The sequence below is a fragment of the Peromyscus eremicus genome, chromosome 6 (genome assembly GCF_949786415.1).
Source record: "Peromyscus eremicus chromosome 6, PerEre_H2_v1, whole genome shotgun sequence".
NCBI classification, from domain to species: Eukaryota; Metazoa; Chordata; class Mammalia; order Rodentia; family Cricetidae; genus Peromyscus; species Peromyscus eremicus.
In genome coordinates, this window is record NC_081421.1 from 81,829,570 (window position 1) to 81,848,249 (window position 18,680).

Consider the following 18,680-nt stretch of genomic DNA (forward strand, 5'->3'; position numbering starts at 1 on the left):
TAGCTCAGTGGTAGGATGCTTGCCTAACATCTATGAGGCCCCTGGTTCAAGCCCCAGGTACTACAGCACAAAACAAACAAAAAAATCACCAACAAACCCAACCCATGACCCAATGATGAAAACAGACCTCCCAGGATGTGAAGTGATGCTATCATGAAACCAACCCAGTAAACAGAAGAAATACCACCTACCAGCCGGAAACAAGAGTCAGCTGACCGACCTTTGCCTCTACACTAAGTGGTCCCCCACCCTCAACTTGAAGATATCTTTGATTTCTCAGAATCCAGCTATTCCAGCCATCCTCTCTTCCACAGGCAAGTTAGTGGGCTTAGGCCAGCGCTTGGGCACCCAGTTCAGAGTTTACGATGTCGTAAACCACACTGGGAAGAGCTGTCAGAATGGTGGGCACCTGCACGCCTCTGCTCAGGGCTGGACTAAGGTGTTCTCACAGGCTGGGGCCCCGGGGCTCCTCTGTCCCACAGAGTGACTGTGAGCCACCGCTGAGTTCACAATACTCAGGTCACGGTGGGGGCAGTTGTGATGCCAAAAGTTCTGTTGGGTTCTCATCAGAATCTCTCAGAAGACACCTTCAGATTCCAAGACTGCGCAGGGTGGCATCGCGAAGATGTTCCAGTTCTTTCCAGCTGCCTGTAAGGGGCTTGTGATAATCAAAGGATGTGGAGTGCCTTGTGACATTCTGGATGTGCACCCAGGGGGACAACAGTAGTTCTGAAGCTGGCTTTTCTGTGTGTAATGAGGGAATTCCTTGGACTTCTGGCTCATCTTTGTGAGGTCTTTCCTTTTTTCTTTAAACAGTGTGTGTGTGTGTGTGTGTGTGTGTGTGTGTGTGTGTGTGTGTCTAGAGAGAGAGACAATCTGTGTGACTGTGGCTGTGTTGTACCACACCATGTGTGTGGAGGTTGGAGGACAAATTTCAAGAGTTGGTTTTGTCCTCCTGTGTGTGGTTCCCCGGGTTTGAACATGGGGCTTGTACCTTTGTCTACTAAGCCGTTTCTTCAGCCCTTTATCTTTCTTATCTGTTTGTCTATCATCTATATATCATCTATCTATCTATCTATCTATCTATCTATCTATCATCTATCTATCATCTGTCTATCTATCTATCATCCATCTATCTATCTATCTATCTATCTATCTATCTATCTATCTATCTATCTATCATCTATCTATCATCTATTATCCATCTATCATCTATTTATCTATTATCTATCATCTATCTAGCAATCATCTATCATCTATCTATCTATCTATCTATCTATCTATCTATCTATCTATCTATCTATCTATCTATCGGCAGGGTCTCTATGTTGCTCTGGCTGGCCTGGAACTCACTCTGTAGACCAGGCTGGCCTGGAACTCACAGAGATCCGCCTGCTCTGCCTCGAGTGCTGGGATTAAAGGTGTGCGCCACCACACTCAGGGAGCTTTTATTTTTAAGCCTATGCTTGCTGCACTCTCACTCTGTGCCACACACCTCACACGCCTTCTGTCAGGCCGTCATCTAGAAGTCCTGGGAACTTGGCACTCTCATTCCTATTTTTTTTTTTCAGAAGGAAAACAGACTCAGAAAAAGTTAAATAAAAACCAAGCACAGAGACACATGCCTGTAGGTCCAGCTGCTCCAGTTTGAGGCCAGCTGGCTATAGTGAGTTCTTATCATAGAACAACAGAAAAGGTAGATGAGGAGGAGGAAGAGGAGGAGAGAGAACTAAATGACTAGACGCCATCCAGCTAATGGTGGAGGCGGAAGAACCAGGTCCAGGGCTGACTCCAGCTTTCCCATTGTGTCTTCGTCTGTCCCGGGAAACATTTCCTCCTGCCTTCGACTTGGGCTGGAGTAACCCGTAATTCTGCTCACACAGATGTGCCTTCCCTGCTCTGCAGTCAGCGTCCACCTCTATACAAATGGCAAAGTAATCCTGTGGCCATTGTCTCTTCCTCCCCTCCCCAAAGCAGTTTTCACTCTTTAAAATCCAGGCTCTGTAACACTGGCGTGCAACCACAAACTATGATCTTTGTTTGGTGTTTCCCATATGCCTTAAGTTTCTGCTCCTCTTTTTTTTTTTTTTCTGAGGAGGAGTGGGGAGGGAAACTTAGTTCAATGTTTTTTTTTGTCAAGCATATTATTTCAGCCTTTGAGGTTAACTAATAAATCACAAGTTCTTGGGCATAAAAATCTGGACGAGGAAGGACCTCAAAGATCTGTTCACTTAACCCCATCATCAGATGGGCGGGGCTAGCCAGTGGTTATGGTCACCCTGCGTCAGTAGAGCTCAGGACCTGACTGGTGCTCTTGGGGAGCAGGAGCCCTCTAAAAGCTGAGGTGCTTTTACTACTTCTAAGGGGTTCATCAATCAGGAAGAGCTGTCTTCTAAGTGCTTTGTAGCTTTTCTGTAGTAAAAGGATTTGTACCCAGTGGCAGCCAGCTGTATCCTGACCATTTTCTAGTAATATCCCCAAGACACTTGGCAGCCACCACCCTGCCCTCTGGGCTGTGGCAGCTGCCCTGGACTTGCTGAGGCAAAGCCTCCCTGGCAAGCTTCCTGCCTGGGTCCCCGTCGAAGAGGGGTGTTGGCCTGTCTCCCAGGTATTCAAAAGACTCCACCTGTGCACATTCCTGTCAGTCCTTCTATGCCAGTGGTTCCCAACCATCCTCATGCTGAGACCCTTGAATACAGTTCCTCATGGGGTGGAGACCCCCCACCCTAAAATTATTTCGTTGCTACTTCGTAACTGTAATTTTGCTACTGTTATGGATCATAATGTAAATACCTGATATGCTGGATAGCTGATGTGTGACTCCCAAAGGGGCCGCAACCCACAGTTTGAGAGCCATTGTTCTGTGCTCTTCTAAGACACAAGAGGAAACCTTTGAAAGACAGCTGAGGGGAAAGAGCACTGAGACCTATGTGAGGTGAAGTAAGCCGGGCATAGGAAGCCAAGTACTTGATCATTCCTATGTAGAATCCAGAAAAGCTAATCTGATGCTGGGGGATGGCTGGGTCTGTAAAGCACCTGCTGCATGGCATGGGAAGTTGAATTTGATCCCCAACACCCATGTAAGAAGCCGGGTGTGCTGTGGTGTGTGCCTGTAGAACCAGTGCTGAGCAAGCAGAGGTGGGAGGCTCCTCGGGGCTCAGTGGCCAGCCTATCTAGTCAATTGTAAACACCAGGCTCAGTGAGAGATCCTGTCTCAGAAACCCCACATGCACATGCACACATGTGCAAGCATACCCACACACAAACATGCTCATTCAATCAGTGCACACACACACACCACATACACACCACACACACACACAAATTGAAAAGCTGATCCCATAGAAGCAGAGAGCAAAACAATGGTTAGCAGAGCTGTAGCAGGGATGGGGAGGACCTGGTCAATGGCTACAAAGTTAGTCTAGGAAGAGTATGTCCTGATATCCTAGTGCACAATGAGGCACTTGACAAAGATAAATATTTCAAAATAGCTCGCAGAGAAGATTTGTTTTGTTTTGTTTTTCGAGAAGATTTGTTTTGTTTTGTTTTGTTTTTCGAGACAGGGTTTCTCTGTGTAACTTTGCGCCTTTCCTGGAACTAGCTCTGTAGACCAGGCTGACCTCGAACTCACAGAGATCTGCCTGCCTCTGCTTCCCAAGTGCTGGGATTAAAGGCATGCACCACCACCACCCGGCGAGAAGATTTTTAATATTTCACCACAAAAAAATAATATGTGTTCAAGGTGATAAATAAGGTACTCTTAGGCCCAGTGTGGTGCTGCTCGCCTTTAATCCTACCACTTGGGAGGCAGAGGAAGGCAGATCTTTGAATTGGAGGCCAACGTGGTTATTATAGTGAGTGAGTCCCGGGTCAGTCAGAACTAAACAGTTAGACCCTGTATTTTTTAAATGCTACTACTTCATATTCGTATAAAAACATCATATTGTGTGCCACAAATATTTACAATTATTGTGCGTCAATTAGAAAATAAAATACTACTTTGGAAAAGGCAACAGAATGGAGAACTTGAGTGGCCATGTCTGAGCTGAGGCAGCTTCAAGCATCACGTGACTCGGAGACGTCACGGATGTGTAGATAAGTAATGGGCAGCAACTTTAAATGGCCTTTTACCTTGGTTTCAAGCTCTCACTCTGAGAGAACAACTCCACATTTGATCTTCACCAAAAGGCTGAGAAGTGATGAGAACAAATGCCGAATGGTACCTCCCAAGAGAGAGTGATAAAGACATGGTTAAGTATAGACCACATCTCCTTAAAATTTAATGGCTAAAAATTATTACCCTCCCATCATCCTTTTTCTCAACAGTATTTAGGATGAGTCATCCTTTGGTTGAGATTTCTGCTTTCAGGTCTGTAATTGAATTTCTCTAAATGAAAAACATCTGTTTCTGTTCCTCCATAGGAACCAGAACAAGCATCGTTTCGTACATTATTCTGATACATTCCCTAATGAAGCTGTTTTCTCTTCTGACAGCATAGAACACACAGTGCAGACATTCAATGAAAACCAGACGACGTATTGCGACCATTAAGAATGCCAAGGCCAGGCAGCAGAGGACCACAGACATCAGCCCACACCATCATGGACGAAGCCGACTTTTCAGAAGACACAACCTGTAAACAACAGGAAGATTTGCCTTACGATGGGGTCTTCTCTCAAATGAAGATGTGCAGCTCTTACAACTTTACCTCAACAAACAACACCCTTGCTGTCTGGGAAGACGTTGTTCTGTCGGGAGAGGACCCTCGGGAAAAGTCTGCCTGCTGTAAGATGTGCCAGAACACAGCTGTGGTCATGATTTCGGATAAGATCACTGCAAATGTTGTCAACAACAAACACGATAAAGATAAACAGTGCACCTCGGCTTCTTGTGTTCCAGCTAATAAAGGAGATGCCCCAAAGTCACACATTTCCGACGTTTTACTCCATCGACTCTCCAGGGAGCAAGTCTTAAGGGGACAAGGCGTTGGCTATGAAACTCTCCCAGAGACCTTGAATGCTCACCGTCTTGATGACACAGCCATTCTTACAAGTGTCATTTCACATTATGGAAAGAACTACTGCCCCAAAGAACAAAGTCCAGAATTCACTGACCAACCCAGTTCCAAAAGTGGTACGGAAAATAGCAGTAGGTCCAGCTTCTCTGCAGGCACAGCAGAAGAAAGTACCTCTCCCTTAGAAACACCAGTGACTGCTGGGCAGAACCACCAAGAAGCTCCAAGCTTTCTGAGTAGAACGAAAGGTCCAGGTGATGAACACAGAAACTGCCAAGGGCAGACACCCTGGAGATGGCTGACTGAAAAAGCAAGCTCAGGCCACCGGTTCAAATACAGTCCAGGTCAAGTGCATTACCACCTTCCAGATTTTTCTAGGGTTGCTCCCCAAGTGAAGATCCCTAGAAATGCCGTAACTAGTAAACCACTTACAATAGCTAACCAAGCCAGCTTTTCTCCTGGGTTGAGAAATAAATCAACAGTTGCACAAGATAGTTTAGGAACCATGTCTGGGCCAAATTGTGTTGGAAAACATCAACCAGAGCAAAAAAGGAAACTTACGGAACCTTCGCAGGAAACCCAGGTAAGTGGAGAACGGTCCCTAACAATACTGATGAACTTAAGAAGTACATTGGAGAGCATGGTGGTGTGTACCTTTAATCCCAGCACTCTAGAGGCAAGAGGATCTATGTAAGTTCAAAGCCAGCCTGGTCTACATTTTGAGTTCCAAGTCAGCCAGGACCATAAAGGGACTCTGTTTCAAAACAAACAAACAAACACCCCAGCAGCAACAACAACAACAACAACACGCACACACAGGCACACACACAGGCACACACACACACACACACACACACACACACACACACACACACCCCTGCAGCCAGTAGCCCACCTAGTCTGACTGGCTGTTTCTTGTCTTAGAGAAATCTACATTCCTGTGATATTGGGAAGCTATGGGGTTCCTCTTTCTTTTTACAAGAGCACATTCATACATGGCCAGCTCTCAGTGGCCCATGGATCCGTGGATCGTGGGATCAGAGAAGATGTCCACTTATCTCTCCTCAGCAGTGCTTGAATTTGTCAGGACGCTTGAGGTCAAGCCTCTGATTTTTCCCCCACCAGTCCTATCAGCTTAAATTAGAGAGCTGGACCCAATAGTTTTCTTTAGTGGATATGTCCATAATGGTCAGAGTCAATTTCAAACAGTCGTGTATCTCTCTGGCATGCATGTTTCTCAAGACCCTAAAGGTGAGTCACTCAAGAGTTTAACCCCTGTCCAGTCATCCTGCAGCAGTAGGAACCACCACCATCTTGATGCATTTAGCATTTAATGCATATTGTATTATTCCTGGAATCTGGCTGCCATGTTTGGTATTAACAAGAGCATCAGCAACAGAGCTATGACGAGATTGACCGTGGTCCTTGCCCTCATGCAACTTACGTCTAGGAGAAATGCTGGAGTAGTCCACATGCTAGTGTCAGCACATTCATGTCGACTGAACGTGTGCCCCAATTAGTCCTGAGAGTGCCCTATAAAGTACATTCTCCACTGTCCCCACTTTACCACTGAGAACTCGGAGGCTTAGAGAGACGAGCAATTACCAGTGTCACTCAGTCAGAGTTACAGTGGCACAGAGAAATTCAACCTCAACACATCGATCACAGCTTGGACCGTAGCTTTGTGCTGCCTCCTCAATGACCGGGACACAAGGCGTTCTGAACAACAGTGTCACTGATCAGTCTTCACGACCAATGCCTTCTCACTCTTTAATTTTGCAGATGGAGCCTGCCACACACACCTGCCAAGAAGCCCTCACAGGTAGTGTCTTAAACTATTATTTAGAGAAGCATTTTGAAACCTTAATAAGAATGGTGCTCATTGTTACAGATTCCTATTTGTAACATTTGGTAAAACTGTGCTGAGTCGAGATGAATGGTAGCCAAACTTAGCCTCTTTTGCATAGGAGTTAAATCTGTGAACTTTCACTTGAAGTTGACACCAACAACTCAGAGAGACCCTTCCCCAAATTCTTACATATTTCAAAAGATCTCCCAAGGAAGACAGATGTGCCAGAAACTGAAAGAACAGACTGACCAACTGAAGACTAAGGTAATACTTATTGAGTGTGTGTGTGTGTGCATGTGTGTGTGTGTGTGCGCACACACACACGCGCGTGCACCAAATGAAAGAGGCCATGCCATGAACGAAATATTGTATTTTTTTTAAAACTGCAGATACAAGAATTTTCCAAAAGAATAAAACAGGACCCTCTCTGCCATTTGCAAGACATCAGACTGGTAATGAACTTAATTTAATTTTTTCAATCTTTATTTGGGGACTCCAGTGGGTAAATGCGGAGGCTTCCACGGTACTGGACAGTCTGTACAGCAGTAGGAGTTGAAAAAAGGAAGGAAAATCAACCCATCTTAGTTTCTGGAGCTACATGGTCTAGAATTCTGTTTCTATATGTATTTATCCTTCTTTTCTTCTCAAAGAAGCTGTAATTACCTCACCAGTCACCTCATGATAAACCTGAGACCATGGAATGTTCCAGAGGAGACCATGGAAGCCACTGTAAAGGGTGACCTTGTCCATAGTGAACGGGCCCTGGTAAATTCCGATTGTAAAAGTAGCTGGTATCTGGCAACCCGACACGCAAGACTCTGAACACACCTAGAAATGAAACTCAAAGCAGGGCTTGCAGATTGTTACCTCCGACACGCTTCCACACCCTCGCCTGTGATCACAGCCAATCAAATGACTAATGCCTGTTGTCACCACAACAGCTTTGCTGTCATAGGAAATGGAAGTGTAGCAAGGGGGCAAAGGTTGAAACATGAGCTGAAGATGTGGAAGATGGAGTTTAGGCCATGGGGTCAACACAGGGAAGAGCCAGAAGACCTAACGTAGGTTTGAGCAATATTCAGGGCAAACCGGGTTCCAGAAACCCCACACTATGGGCCAAACCCAGGAAAGGACCCAGTGATTATTTGTTTACTCATCATATTAGTTAACTGATCTATTTATTCATTTACTCTTCATATTAATTAACTGCTCTGTCATTCAGAAAACACTTATCAAGCATCATTTTAAACGTCCCACGCACCAGGGAGTTAGAGAAACACCTCCTTTGCAAATGTCTTTTATTCTGGTAGGAACAGATTGATGAAGAGATCATTAAAATGTGTCTTGAGGGACGTGATAGCTGATGCACATTGCAGCCTAGCGGAAGTTCATCCTTTGCCATTGGGGTGGGGGGCTTTGGATGGTCCTCAAAGGGATTGCTCATTTGCGTGTTACAAGAGGAACAGAGTGAGCTTGGCAGAGCAGGGGACAAGAATCTTCCAGACCAAAAAGAAACAGCAAGCGCAATAGCACAGAGACCACACGGAACTAGTGTGAGGACCTGTGTGTCCACCTAACTCACCAGGTTGAGCTCAGAGTGCACACGGAGACTGGTGGGACGGACAAGGACCATGTCACGAAAGGAGCTTGGATTGCATCCTGGGTTTGCTGGTGGAGCAACAGGGAAGGAATTGAAGCCAGGGCACGGCAGGCGCCATGGGGAGAGTCTGGAGGTAGGGACTGGTCAGGAAGCCAATACTGGGCAAGTTGGAAGGGTCTGAACCAATGCTGGCAGTGGGGATGGAGACGGGGTGACAGATTGAAAGGGGAAAAAAATCAAGAAGAGGAGGAGGTGTGGATTGTTACAGGGTCCAATGGTTTGGAAAACAAAGTCAGAAATCAAAGTGGAGGATCCAGTTCAGAAAGGGTGTGGCAAGCAGGCCAGAAATCAAGTATAGCTTAGGAGATTTGAGGTCCTCTTAAGGACCTTCCAGTGAGGAGATCCAGCAGCAGGAAGTTGGAGCAATGGACCTGACCCCTAGCGGTATTTGGGTCAGAATAGATGCTTTGGCGAAATGGTTGAAGTCATGGTGTAGGTGAGACGCCCCCCCCCCCCCCCCCCCGCCCCCAGCCAACAAACAGCCACGGGTGATAAGTGGAAAGGGTTAAGGACAGGGTCCCAGGGAACAGGGGAAAAACAGCAACCCACAAAGGAGACAAAAGAGGAAGGACTCCCAGGGTCAAGCAGACCTGAAGGAGCGGAACCACTGAAGCCAGGGGAAAGAAGGTTTTGAGAAACAAGAGTGGGCAGCATGGCATCATGTGCTCAAGGAAAGGAAGATACGGGTGGATTTAGCAAGCGAGCTAGCCTAAGTGCCCTGGCCAATCTTGGAAGCTTCTAGACCTAGAAGCCAGTGGGGCCAGGGGGGGGGTGGGGGGTGGAGGAGGGGGAAACTAAGGAATAAATGATTGACAAAGGACAGTCCAAATGGAAGAATACAGACATTTTGTTTTGGTTTCATTATTTGAGACAGAGTTTCTCTGTGTGGGCCTGGCTGTCCTGGAACTCACTCTGGAGACCAGGCTGGCCTTGAACTCAAGGAGATCCACCTGCCTCTGTCTCTCGAGTATTGGGATCAAAGGAGTGTGCCACCACCTCCTGGCACAAGAATGCAGACTTTTAAAGGGCTCAGCAAAGCAGAACTGATTTGAGTCACTGGCCTCCAGAGGCCTCAGTTGAAGAAGTTTCTTTCTGGTTGTACAGGCTAAACGGGCATTCTTGGTGGGACTTTTAAGACCTTAAAGTGGCCCCTTAGGGGTCAGTCTGAGAGCTGCAGGCCCACAGCGTTCAGTGTTGGAAGAAGGGCTACAACCAACCTTCTTAGTACAACAGAGTGCAAGGAGATTGGACTTGAAATGTATAATTTTAGACATATCATCGTAGCATGTCCTTAATCTCAGCTCTGTTAGCAAACGAAATGAGATAAATCATGTCGCCTTCAGAAATGTGACTTAAATACCCAAATCCCTTTGCTCTTTTAGACCGAGTCTTATTATATAGCCCTGATTAACCTAGAACTCACTGTGTAGACCAGGCACGCCTTGAACCTGAGATGGTTCTCCTGTCTCTGACTCCCATATACAGAGGATCATGGCTATGCACCACGACGCCTGCCTTCTCTTTCCTTCTTCCTCTCTTTATTTTGACCACCTAGTCGCCTCTCATAGCTTTCACTGCCGTTTTCCAGCTTAGAGTCCTGATGGCTAGCCCCCACTTTTTGCCTACGGCTCCCAGTGTCTGTGTTCACCTTCTCTTGGACATTCATGGGCACTGCGAATCTGCCCTGCCCCAGGTTGGTACTCTCACTCCTCCTCACTTCAGTCAGACCTGTCCCATCCATCCCTTCCACCTCCCATCCTAACCAACCCCCCCCCCCCCCCCCCCGTGACATCTGTGAGACTCCCAGTATCAATCAGCGTCCTGGCAGGGACCAGATGGTTGACTCGAATGTGGTAACTGAGGAGAGTTGAATAAACGCATGGCTCTCCAGCAGCCTGGGCAAGGCTAAGGGAAACTCATGTAGGCTGTGGGGAGCTACCTCATCCCCAGGCCTGAAGGAGCAGAGGAAATGCGTGCCCTGGGGCCTAAGGGAGCAGCTGCAGCTGCAGGAGGAGCTGAGATGGTCTGTGGCTTTTGGTAGAAGGACGCAGTCTGTCTGTCTGTGATGGCGCAACAATGGGGGAATCAGAGAAACCAGGACTCTCGCCTCATCTTTAGCCAGCTCCTCTCTCCTGCTGCTCTCTTCCTTTGGCTGACAACTACTGAAGCCAGGGTAGAAGGGTCCTGGTAGTCAGTGGAGCCAGGGCCAGACTCCTGCAGAGAAAGAGGGCAGCCATAGGGCGAAGGGAAAACAGCCCAGCCATTTGTATACCCAAGAGCCAATAGGTTGCCAAAGTCATGTTTAGTATTTTTTTTTTTAAAGACAGGGTCTCACTGTGTAGCTTGGGCTGGCTTGAAACTTGCTGTACAAACCAGGCTGGCCTCAAACTCACAGAGATCCATTTGCCTCTGCCTCCAAAGTGCTGGGATTAAAGGTGTGTGCCGCCATGCCCAGTCGTTTCTGTATTGATAGGAATCTGTAGTAATAGCAGCTGCAATCTATTGAGTGTGCGCAGACAAAACCAACTCAGGATAGTTTGACTTAATGGGTGTTCAGCTCTACATGATGCAAACAGGACACCCATTCCGTAGATGGCTTAGATTGCGGGTCAGGGGCCCATAGATCCTGACAAAGGAAAAATGCTAAAGCTTAAACAATGAATGGCCTTTGTTGTCATATTAGACACTTGGATTCATCCTCATATTGAACTTTCCATTTTTGTGGGATCATTCTCTTCCCTCTCCACTCTAAGTAATTTTAGAATTCATTCCAGAGCTCCAGGCTAAGCTTATTTTCATGAATTTCCTGGTATGAATTAAAAGAACCCATTGAGTAGACTTAGAATCTGTCAAGTTCAGCTCTTTCCACTCATAGCATTTTAACAGGAAATTTTGATGCCAAAATATTTTAACAATTGACGTGTGGAAAAAGCATCCTGAGGTATTTTTCCCTGGGGCACAATTTTACTTTTTAGAAAAATAAATGAAAGCTGCCTACCTTCTGTCAAGGCTGCATAATTAGCCAGCGGCAATGGGTTTAATACTGGTTTTTCCCCTAGGGGCTTGTTTTCATTTTTGCTCCTGGGGGAAAAATTGCCACACGTTTCTGCTTTTTTTAAGGAAGTTAATAGAGTAAGTATATTTGTTTTCCAAGGAATCTCTCATTTTGGCAGCCATTTTCAAGACAGGCCTCTGTCCACATTGAGACCAAAGTTATACAATGTTTATTTATATCCTAGCTACAACCACACTGTGTCTGGTATGAATATAAATCAAAAGGGTTTGAACTGCAATTATATCCCATATACGGGAGAAGTTCTCTACTCTGGGAGAAGGGAGGGACTCAGTCTTTCCCCACACTTATTTGGAGCCACATCAGGACAAGCAAGGGCCAATAGCTCAAGACAGGCTCTCAGCCTCATGTGGGCTAACACGGCAATGGGCAGCGTCCCATGCAATGTTGGGGCTTTAGTCTTGTGTGGGCTAACACGGCAATGGGCAGCATCCCACGCAATATCAGGGTCTTGTAGAGTGCAGAACTTTAGCAGAGGTCTCCTCAATAGCTAATGTAGATAATGTCTCTCTACAGGGGCAAGAATTTGGCGAATTTGGTGACTAATTGCTTCTTCAGTAGCTGTGCTCTTATTAAAACCATGTTACCTTTTGAAGCCAGGTGTGGTGCTGAACACCTGTAATCTCAGCACACAGGAGTTCAAAGCCAGCATTGGCTACATAGTGAGTTCAAGGCCAGGCTGGACTACATAAGATCCTATCTCAAAATCAAAATAAAGCATGTAGAGTTGCACACACCCATCAGCTGCATTTGGAAGATGGAGACAAAAGGATTAGCAATTCCAGGTCATCCTCAGCTATTCTGTGAGTTCCAGGCTAGCCTGGGCTCCATGAGACTCCATCTCAACTAAAGAAATGGATAAATAGATTTTAAAAAACAGGATATATCTCAGCGACACCATGCTTACCTAGCATTCACAAAGTCCTAGCAACATACATACACTCAAATTAATATGCAACATTTTGGATCCAATAATTTTGGATCTGATGTGTCTTGCTCATTAGCATCTATCCAATAGGCATTTGTTTTTTTACACATTAACAGAAGAATCTGTAGTCAAGAAATTAGTCTATCTCCATCAATCCCTTCCCCCTGATATTTCCAGAATACAATCTTGTCTTCCATTTTACAGAAAAGAACATAAATTCCCTCCTAAATGTCTTTCCTATATCTCCATGTCTTTTTTTTTCTTTAGCCACCATCTGTGGTCTCCAGGGATGTCCTTGAGCCCTCCACTTTATACTACCTGGGGTCTTGCTCTCTCTCATCTCATGTTTTATTCCCACTGGAGCTTGAAGCCAGGGCCTTGTGTATGCTAGATATGGTGCTTTGCATGAGAATGTCCCCAACAGGCTCATGTATTGGAACACTTGGTCCCCAGATGGTGGATCTGTTTGGGGAGATTTAGGAGATGCAGCCTTGTTGGAGGAAGTATGTCACTGGAGGCAGGTTTTTGAGACTTTAAAGACTTGTATCATTTCCCATTCGTTTTTTGTTTTTCTTCATGCTTGCATTTGAAGACGTGAGCTCTTAGTTCCAGCTGCCATACTTGCTGCTTGCTGCCATGATGGACTCTATCCCTCTGGAACTGTTAGCTCAAATAAGTCCTTCCTCCTGTAAGTTGTCTTGGTCATAGTGTCTTATCACAGCCCCAGGATAGTCACTAACGTCCTAGGCAAGCACGCCACCACTGAACTGTGTCTCCAGCCTCCTTTGTCTTCAGATACCGTCTCTTCTTGTTCCCAATTTCCAATTTTTGTTTATTTGTGTGTGTGTGTGTGTGTGTGTGTGTGTGTGTGTGTGTGTGTGTGCTTGTGTATGAATGCGGGTACATGAGCGTCATGGCATGCATGTGGGGGCCAGAGGACAACTTTTGGGTGTTGGTTCTCTCCTTCCTCATGGTTGAGGTGAGTCTGTGCCAGGCCAGTTGGTCTGAAGGTCCTGGATGATTCTCTTGTTTCCCTCTCCCATCCCACCACAGGTGTTCTGGGATTACAGCTGCATACAGCTGTGCATCATCATATGCATCCAGTTTTTCACATGATGACTCAGGTTGTCAGGCTTGGGTGGCAAGTACTTTTAAGTATTGAGCCATCTCATCAGCCCTGATTCCTCCTTTTAAAATTTCCTATTTAATCCAAAGTTATTTAGGTGAGTGTTGGATAAAGTATGTTCTTATATATGTACATATATTCATAACAAACTTGTTAGGTTATTTGTAGATTTTTTCTTCTTTTTTTTTTTTTTTTTTTTTTTTTTTGGTTTTTTGAGACAGGGTTTCTCTGTGTAGTTTTGGTGCCTGTCCTAGATCTCACTCTGTAGACCAGACTGGCCTCGAACTCACAGAGATCCGCCTGGCTCTGCCTCCCGAGTGCTGGGATTAAAGGCGTGCGCCACCACCGCCCAGGAATTTTTATCTGCCCTCCTATAAATTCACATTAATAAATATTTCCTCAGAATCACAGCTCTTAGGACTGTGAGAGTGGGGGCTGGGGATGAGGTTTGCTTCCCAGGCTCACTTAGGTTTGATCCTCAATACAAAACTGGGTTCCCTTTCAACAACTCAGCAGAAAGCCTTAGCATCCAACTCATGAGAAATGAGTAGCTCCTTTAGCAGCTGGCCAGACAGCTCAGGAGGTAAAGGCCTATGTTGTCAGGCCTGATGACCTGAGTTTATACCCTGGGGTCCACAGACAGGAGAGAACCAGCTTCCACGCCTTTGACCTCCACACAAGTGCTGTGGCACACCTGCACACAGACACACACACATACAAAATAATAATGGGGGGAAAAAAAGCAAGCAGGAGTGACCTTGACATCATCAGGTCCAGAGAAGCAAGGTTAATCATGCCAGGGTGGAGAGGAGATGTTGGAAGCAGTGGGTGAGGATTGGAGCCTGGACTGTTGGAACGAAACTCTAAACAGGATGCCCCTCGGGGCACATGTGCATTGTCCTTCCTGCCTGAAGACAGGGGACATGAAAACACAGCCCAGGGTCCTCTTTATGAGCTGCTGTCCCTAGCTTGAGGGCTGACTATACAGCCCAGAATACGCCGGTGTGTATCCACTCAAGAAGTGAACGGGGTAATCTTCGAGTTAGCTGTACTGCTTGAAGATCGTAAAGGGAAACTGATGCACACCCGTGGGCCCCTTCTCTCCCCCAGTGCTCTCCCCTCACCCTGGATGTTGTGGATCTGTGTCCTCTTCAGCCTCAGATGAGGCAATCCAGCAGCTGCCAGCCGAACGCGGCACCAGGAGACTGGTGTTTATGTACATGTAGACTCTCAGTTCGTGGGCCTGCTGGATTCTGTCTTAACCCTTGACTTGCCAAAGCCTCATGAGTCATATTGTTTAAAATGGAGCCAGCTTTTCATGATTGGAAGCTATTTCAAGTGTTAAGTTTTGAGACACTGCATTAGTTTAAGATTCAACACTGCAGTTCAAAATGACAAAACTTGCATGGCTCGTGCCTGGATAAAGATTTTTCCTCCTAATTTTATGCCGCCTCTTTCAAATATTGTTTTTAATTATGTGTACATGTCTGTGTGGGGGTATATGTGCCTGAGTGTAGGCACTGTGGGAGGCAGAGGCATAGGATCCCTTTGTGGCAAGAGTTAAGGTGAGTCACCTGATGTGGCTGCTGGGAATCAGACTCAGGTCCTCTGGAAGAGCAGCATGTGCTCTTAACTGCCAGACCATCTCTCCATCCGCTGTAGTCCCCTTTTAAATGAAAAATAATAATAATAATAATAATAATAATAATAATAAAGCAAGTTCAGTAAACTAATGATTTCCTCTGAGTCCCCTTCTGCATTCTGTCTCGAACATTAAACTCTTTTGGCTTTTCTACACATGCAGGCTTGAGAATCAACCTCCAGGAGCTTTCTCTGTTCTTTGGTGTTCAGTTTTTGCCCAGGCATTTTATCAGCTGAGCATCCTCCCGGCCCTTGTATTTAACTTTTTCATGATGGGGTCTTGCTGTGTAGACTGTCTTAGAACTTGCCACAAAGACCAGACTATCCTCAAACTTGGACTGGTTCTCCTGCCTCTGCCTCCCAGAGTACAGGGATTACATACATCAGTTACCACACCCAATTCAGCCTCAATTATCAGAACAATTCAGACTATGCTAGAATTCTGAGAAACTGAGTCATCTAAATAATTGCCTTCACCAGGGCTCTTTAGTTTCATGAAGTATTGAAGACCCAGCCTGAAGGAGATATTCAAAATCTGAATGAAGCTTTTGTCAGCTAAAGCCAAGATATTATATAAGTGTAAACTCTTCCAAAGAGGTATGCCTGCCTCCTCCAGGCGCCTGCTTCCTGGCCAAACCTCACTTAGTCAAAGCCCAGCTTCAGAGGAATAGCGTTCTGTGTGCCTCCCCCTCCCCCTGCTCCCTCCCCTTACCAAACAGGATTCCTTGTTCCAGCCTTAGGGAAATCTTAGCTTGAGTCTGACTTGTTTTGTTCCCCGACATCCTAAATGGGGTGGGGGCTCCACATCCGAAGCCCGGAGCCCTTTGGACTTAACAACAGTCTCAATGCTGCCCAAGACGCTACCACTGGTGTTGTGGTACCCTGCTAAGCCTGATTCTGAATTAGCTTCAGGTTCTCAGCATGATGTCCCCCTGGGCCTGAACCTGAGTTACCAGTGGGAGGAGCCTGAGGAGGTCCAGCCATTGCCCAACAAGTCCGCATTTGCTCATTATTTGGTTCACAGCAACTGTTATGAAAGGATGACATCTATGTACTCCAATAAGTATATAGTCCCGAGAGAGTCTACTAATAACCCTACTCATTCAGCAATTCATTCATCCTTTTAGCGATTATTGGTAAACGCTAGGCACTTTTCTAAGAATATAGTATAGGACAGAAAAATCACCTGCCACGGAGATACGGAGATACGTATGCCTCTGTGAGGAAGAGTCGGAATGATTGCAGAATGATAAAAAGGGCTTTGAGGGGTAACAATACATCCCGCATGGCTCTGAAACCAGATCACCTCAGTTCAAATATTAGTTTGTCACTTATCAGCTTTGTGATCTCGGGACAGTTATGCAACCTCTCCGTGCCTCAGTTCCCTCCTCTGGAAAATGGGGAGAACAATGCCTGCCTGGCAGGGTGGTTAGCTCATTTAGATGAGCTAATGGATGTCAGGTACTTAAAACAGGGCAGGGCTCAGAGTAAGCGTACCGCCTGGCTGTTAACTTGTCATGCCTATTAAGTAATGGGATATGACCGAGAGTAAGCATGGGAGGCCCCATCCTAAGGGGCAGAAGGCGGCCTGGGGCATTTAAACTAAGTCCTAAGGTGAGACCCCAGCAAGGTGAAGAGCCTGGAGCAAAGGACAGGAGGTAAAGCCAGGTAAACCTTGGGGGTGTTTGGGTGCTGACCTGATTGAGTCATTTCCTATGGCCCGCAGTCCTAATGGCTCCTTCTGTGTGTTCCTGCAGATGACCAAGGAGCACGCTGGCTGTGTTCCAGGACCCCAGAGCTCACGAAGAAGGGAGGTGACGGGGCTGCCAGAGGCAGGGCCACAGGAGGTCACCTCCAAGGAGCTCAGTGAGCTGGCCCCAAAGATGTGAGTCCTCTCCCAGATGCCTCCACCACTCGGAATCGGGCCTGAAGTGGGATGGGGTGGGGGCTCTGCCTGTGTCCGGCCACACAGCCCCAAGGCAGAGGGCCAAGGTCCCACACAGCCAAGAATGACAAAGGGAGAGTAGCTGCAGGACATCCTCCCAACACTGTCCCATAGGTGGCTCCTTCTACAGGCCCAGGAGCACTGAACTAAATTCCCGTGGGCTTTTCCCCAACTAGAGAAGGAAGTTCAGAAATTAATGTTATCATGCACACTGCCTTCTCTTCCTCTTTATGTAAAAAGCAAACAACAACAAAACCTACTTACCTACATAGACCAAGTAGGAATATAGCTGCCCAGGATTAAACAGATCAAACGGCCATCAGGTTGCTCTGATCCTGTGAGCATCACCTGGTTCCATACCGCTTTGCTCTGTTGGCTCCTTAATTAAAATTCCTGTTGCCAGGCCTGTGGTGCTTGCCTGCAATTCTAGCTACGCTGGAGGCTGAAGCGGGTGGGTAACAAATCCAAGGCCTGCCCAGGTTGCGAATTCCAGGCCAGCCAGGGCAACTTCATGAGCACCTGTCTCAAAATTTTAAACAACTGGAAAAGACAAGGGATGTGGTTCAGGAGTAGAGCACAGGGTTAGCATGCACGGAGCCCTAGGTTCAACCCTCGGTGCCCAAACTCTCAAATTCCAAAACCTTGTTGTTGAATATGATGAACGTTGGGATTGTTAGATCGACTGGCTCACTTGACCCCAGAGCCGTGGCATCACAAACTCAGTTTACCACTGAGCTCTACCTCAGCTCCAGGCTCTACACCTCTTGGGCAGCCTGGTGTTACAGTTAGTGATACCGCTGTGGCTAATGCTTCCCACCCTTCCAGTTCTGGAGGGACTTGGGGAACCTGGACCAGGGCTTCTCTGGGCCTAGGAGTCATCCCTGCATCTTATTGAAAAATGGGCATGGATTCAGTAGGCCTGGTATGACCATGTGCTTCCGTAGTTAGAGCCCAGGTGGTACCAGTGGTGCTGGTTCCCATCTGGGGATGAGCATTTGGGTAACCAGGATCTACAGGGTATTTCACTGTGAACGAGCTGGAAATACTTGGAGTAAATATCTCGGGTCGGGTCTATGTCACGACTGGGTTTCTATTGCCATGATAAAGACCGTGACCTAAAGTAATGTGGGGAGGGGAGAGTTTGTCTCACCTCACAGGTCCCGTCCACCATTCAGGGAAGTCAGAGCAGGAACTGAAGCAGAGGCCGTGGAGAAACACTGCCGCCTGGCCTTCTCCCCAATGGCCTACCCAGCCTACTTCTTTATACAACCAGGTCCACCTGCCCGGGGATGGCACCATCCCAAGTGGCTGGGCCGTCCCACATCAATCATTAATCCAGAAAATGACCCACATGCTTGGCTGCAGGTTTGATGAAGTCTTTTCCTCAATTCAATTTCCTCTTTCCAAATGACTGTAACTTGTGTCCAGTTGACAAAAGTCAAC

The 18,680-nt window shown here is 46.7% G+C and overlaps 1 protein-coding gene across 1 annotated transcript in view; it reads left to right on the forward strand.

Annotated features, from left to right (window-relative positions):
• Positions 1 to 656: 656 nt before the first annotated feature.
• The window catches only part of Aknad1 (AKNA domain containing 1), a 35,102-nt gene continuing 17,078 nt past the window's right edge, over positions 657 to 18,680 (forward strand). Inside the window, exons 1-6 of the mRNA XM_059266110.1 lie at positions 657 to 792; positions 4,495 to 5,598; positions 6,798 to 6,840; positions 6,986 to 7,128; positions 7,254 to 7,316; positions 17,050 to 17,177. Of these exons, the coding sequence (XP_059122093.1) occupies positions 4,555 to 5,598; positions 6,798 to 6,840; positions 6,986 to 7,128; positions 7,254 to 7,316; positions 17,050 to 17,177 (1,421 nt within the window). The 5' untranslated portion in view covers positions 657 to 792; positions 4,495 to 4,554. The remainder of the gene's footprint in view (positions 793 to 4,494; positions 5,599 to 6,797; positions 6,841 to 6,985; positions 7,129 to 7,253; positions 7,317 to 17,049; positions 17,178 to 18,680) is intronic.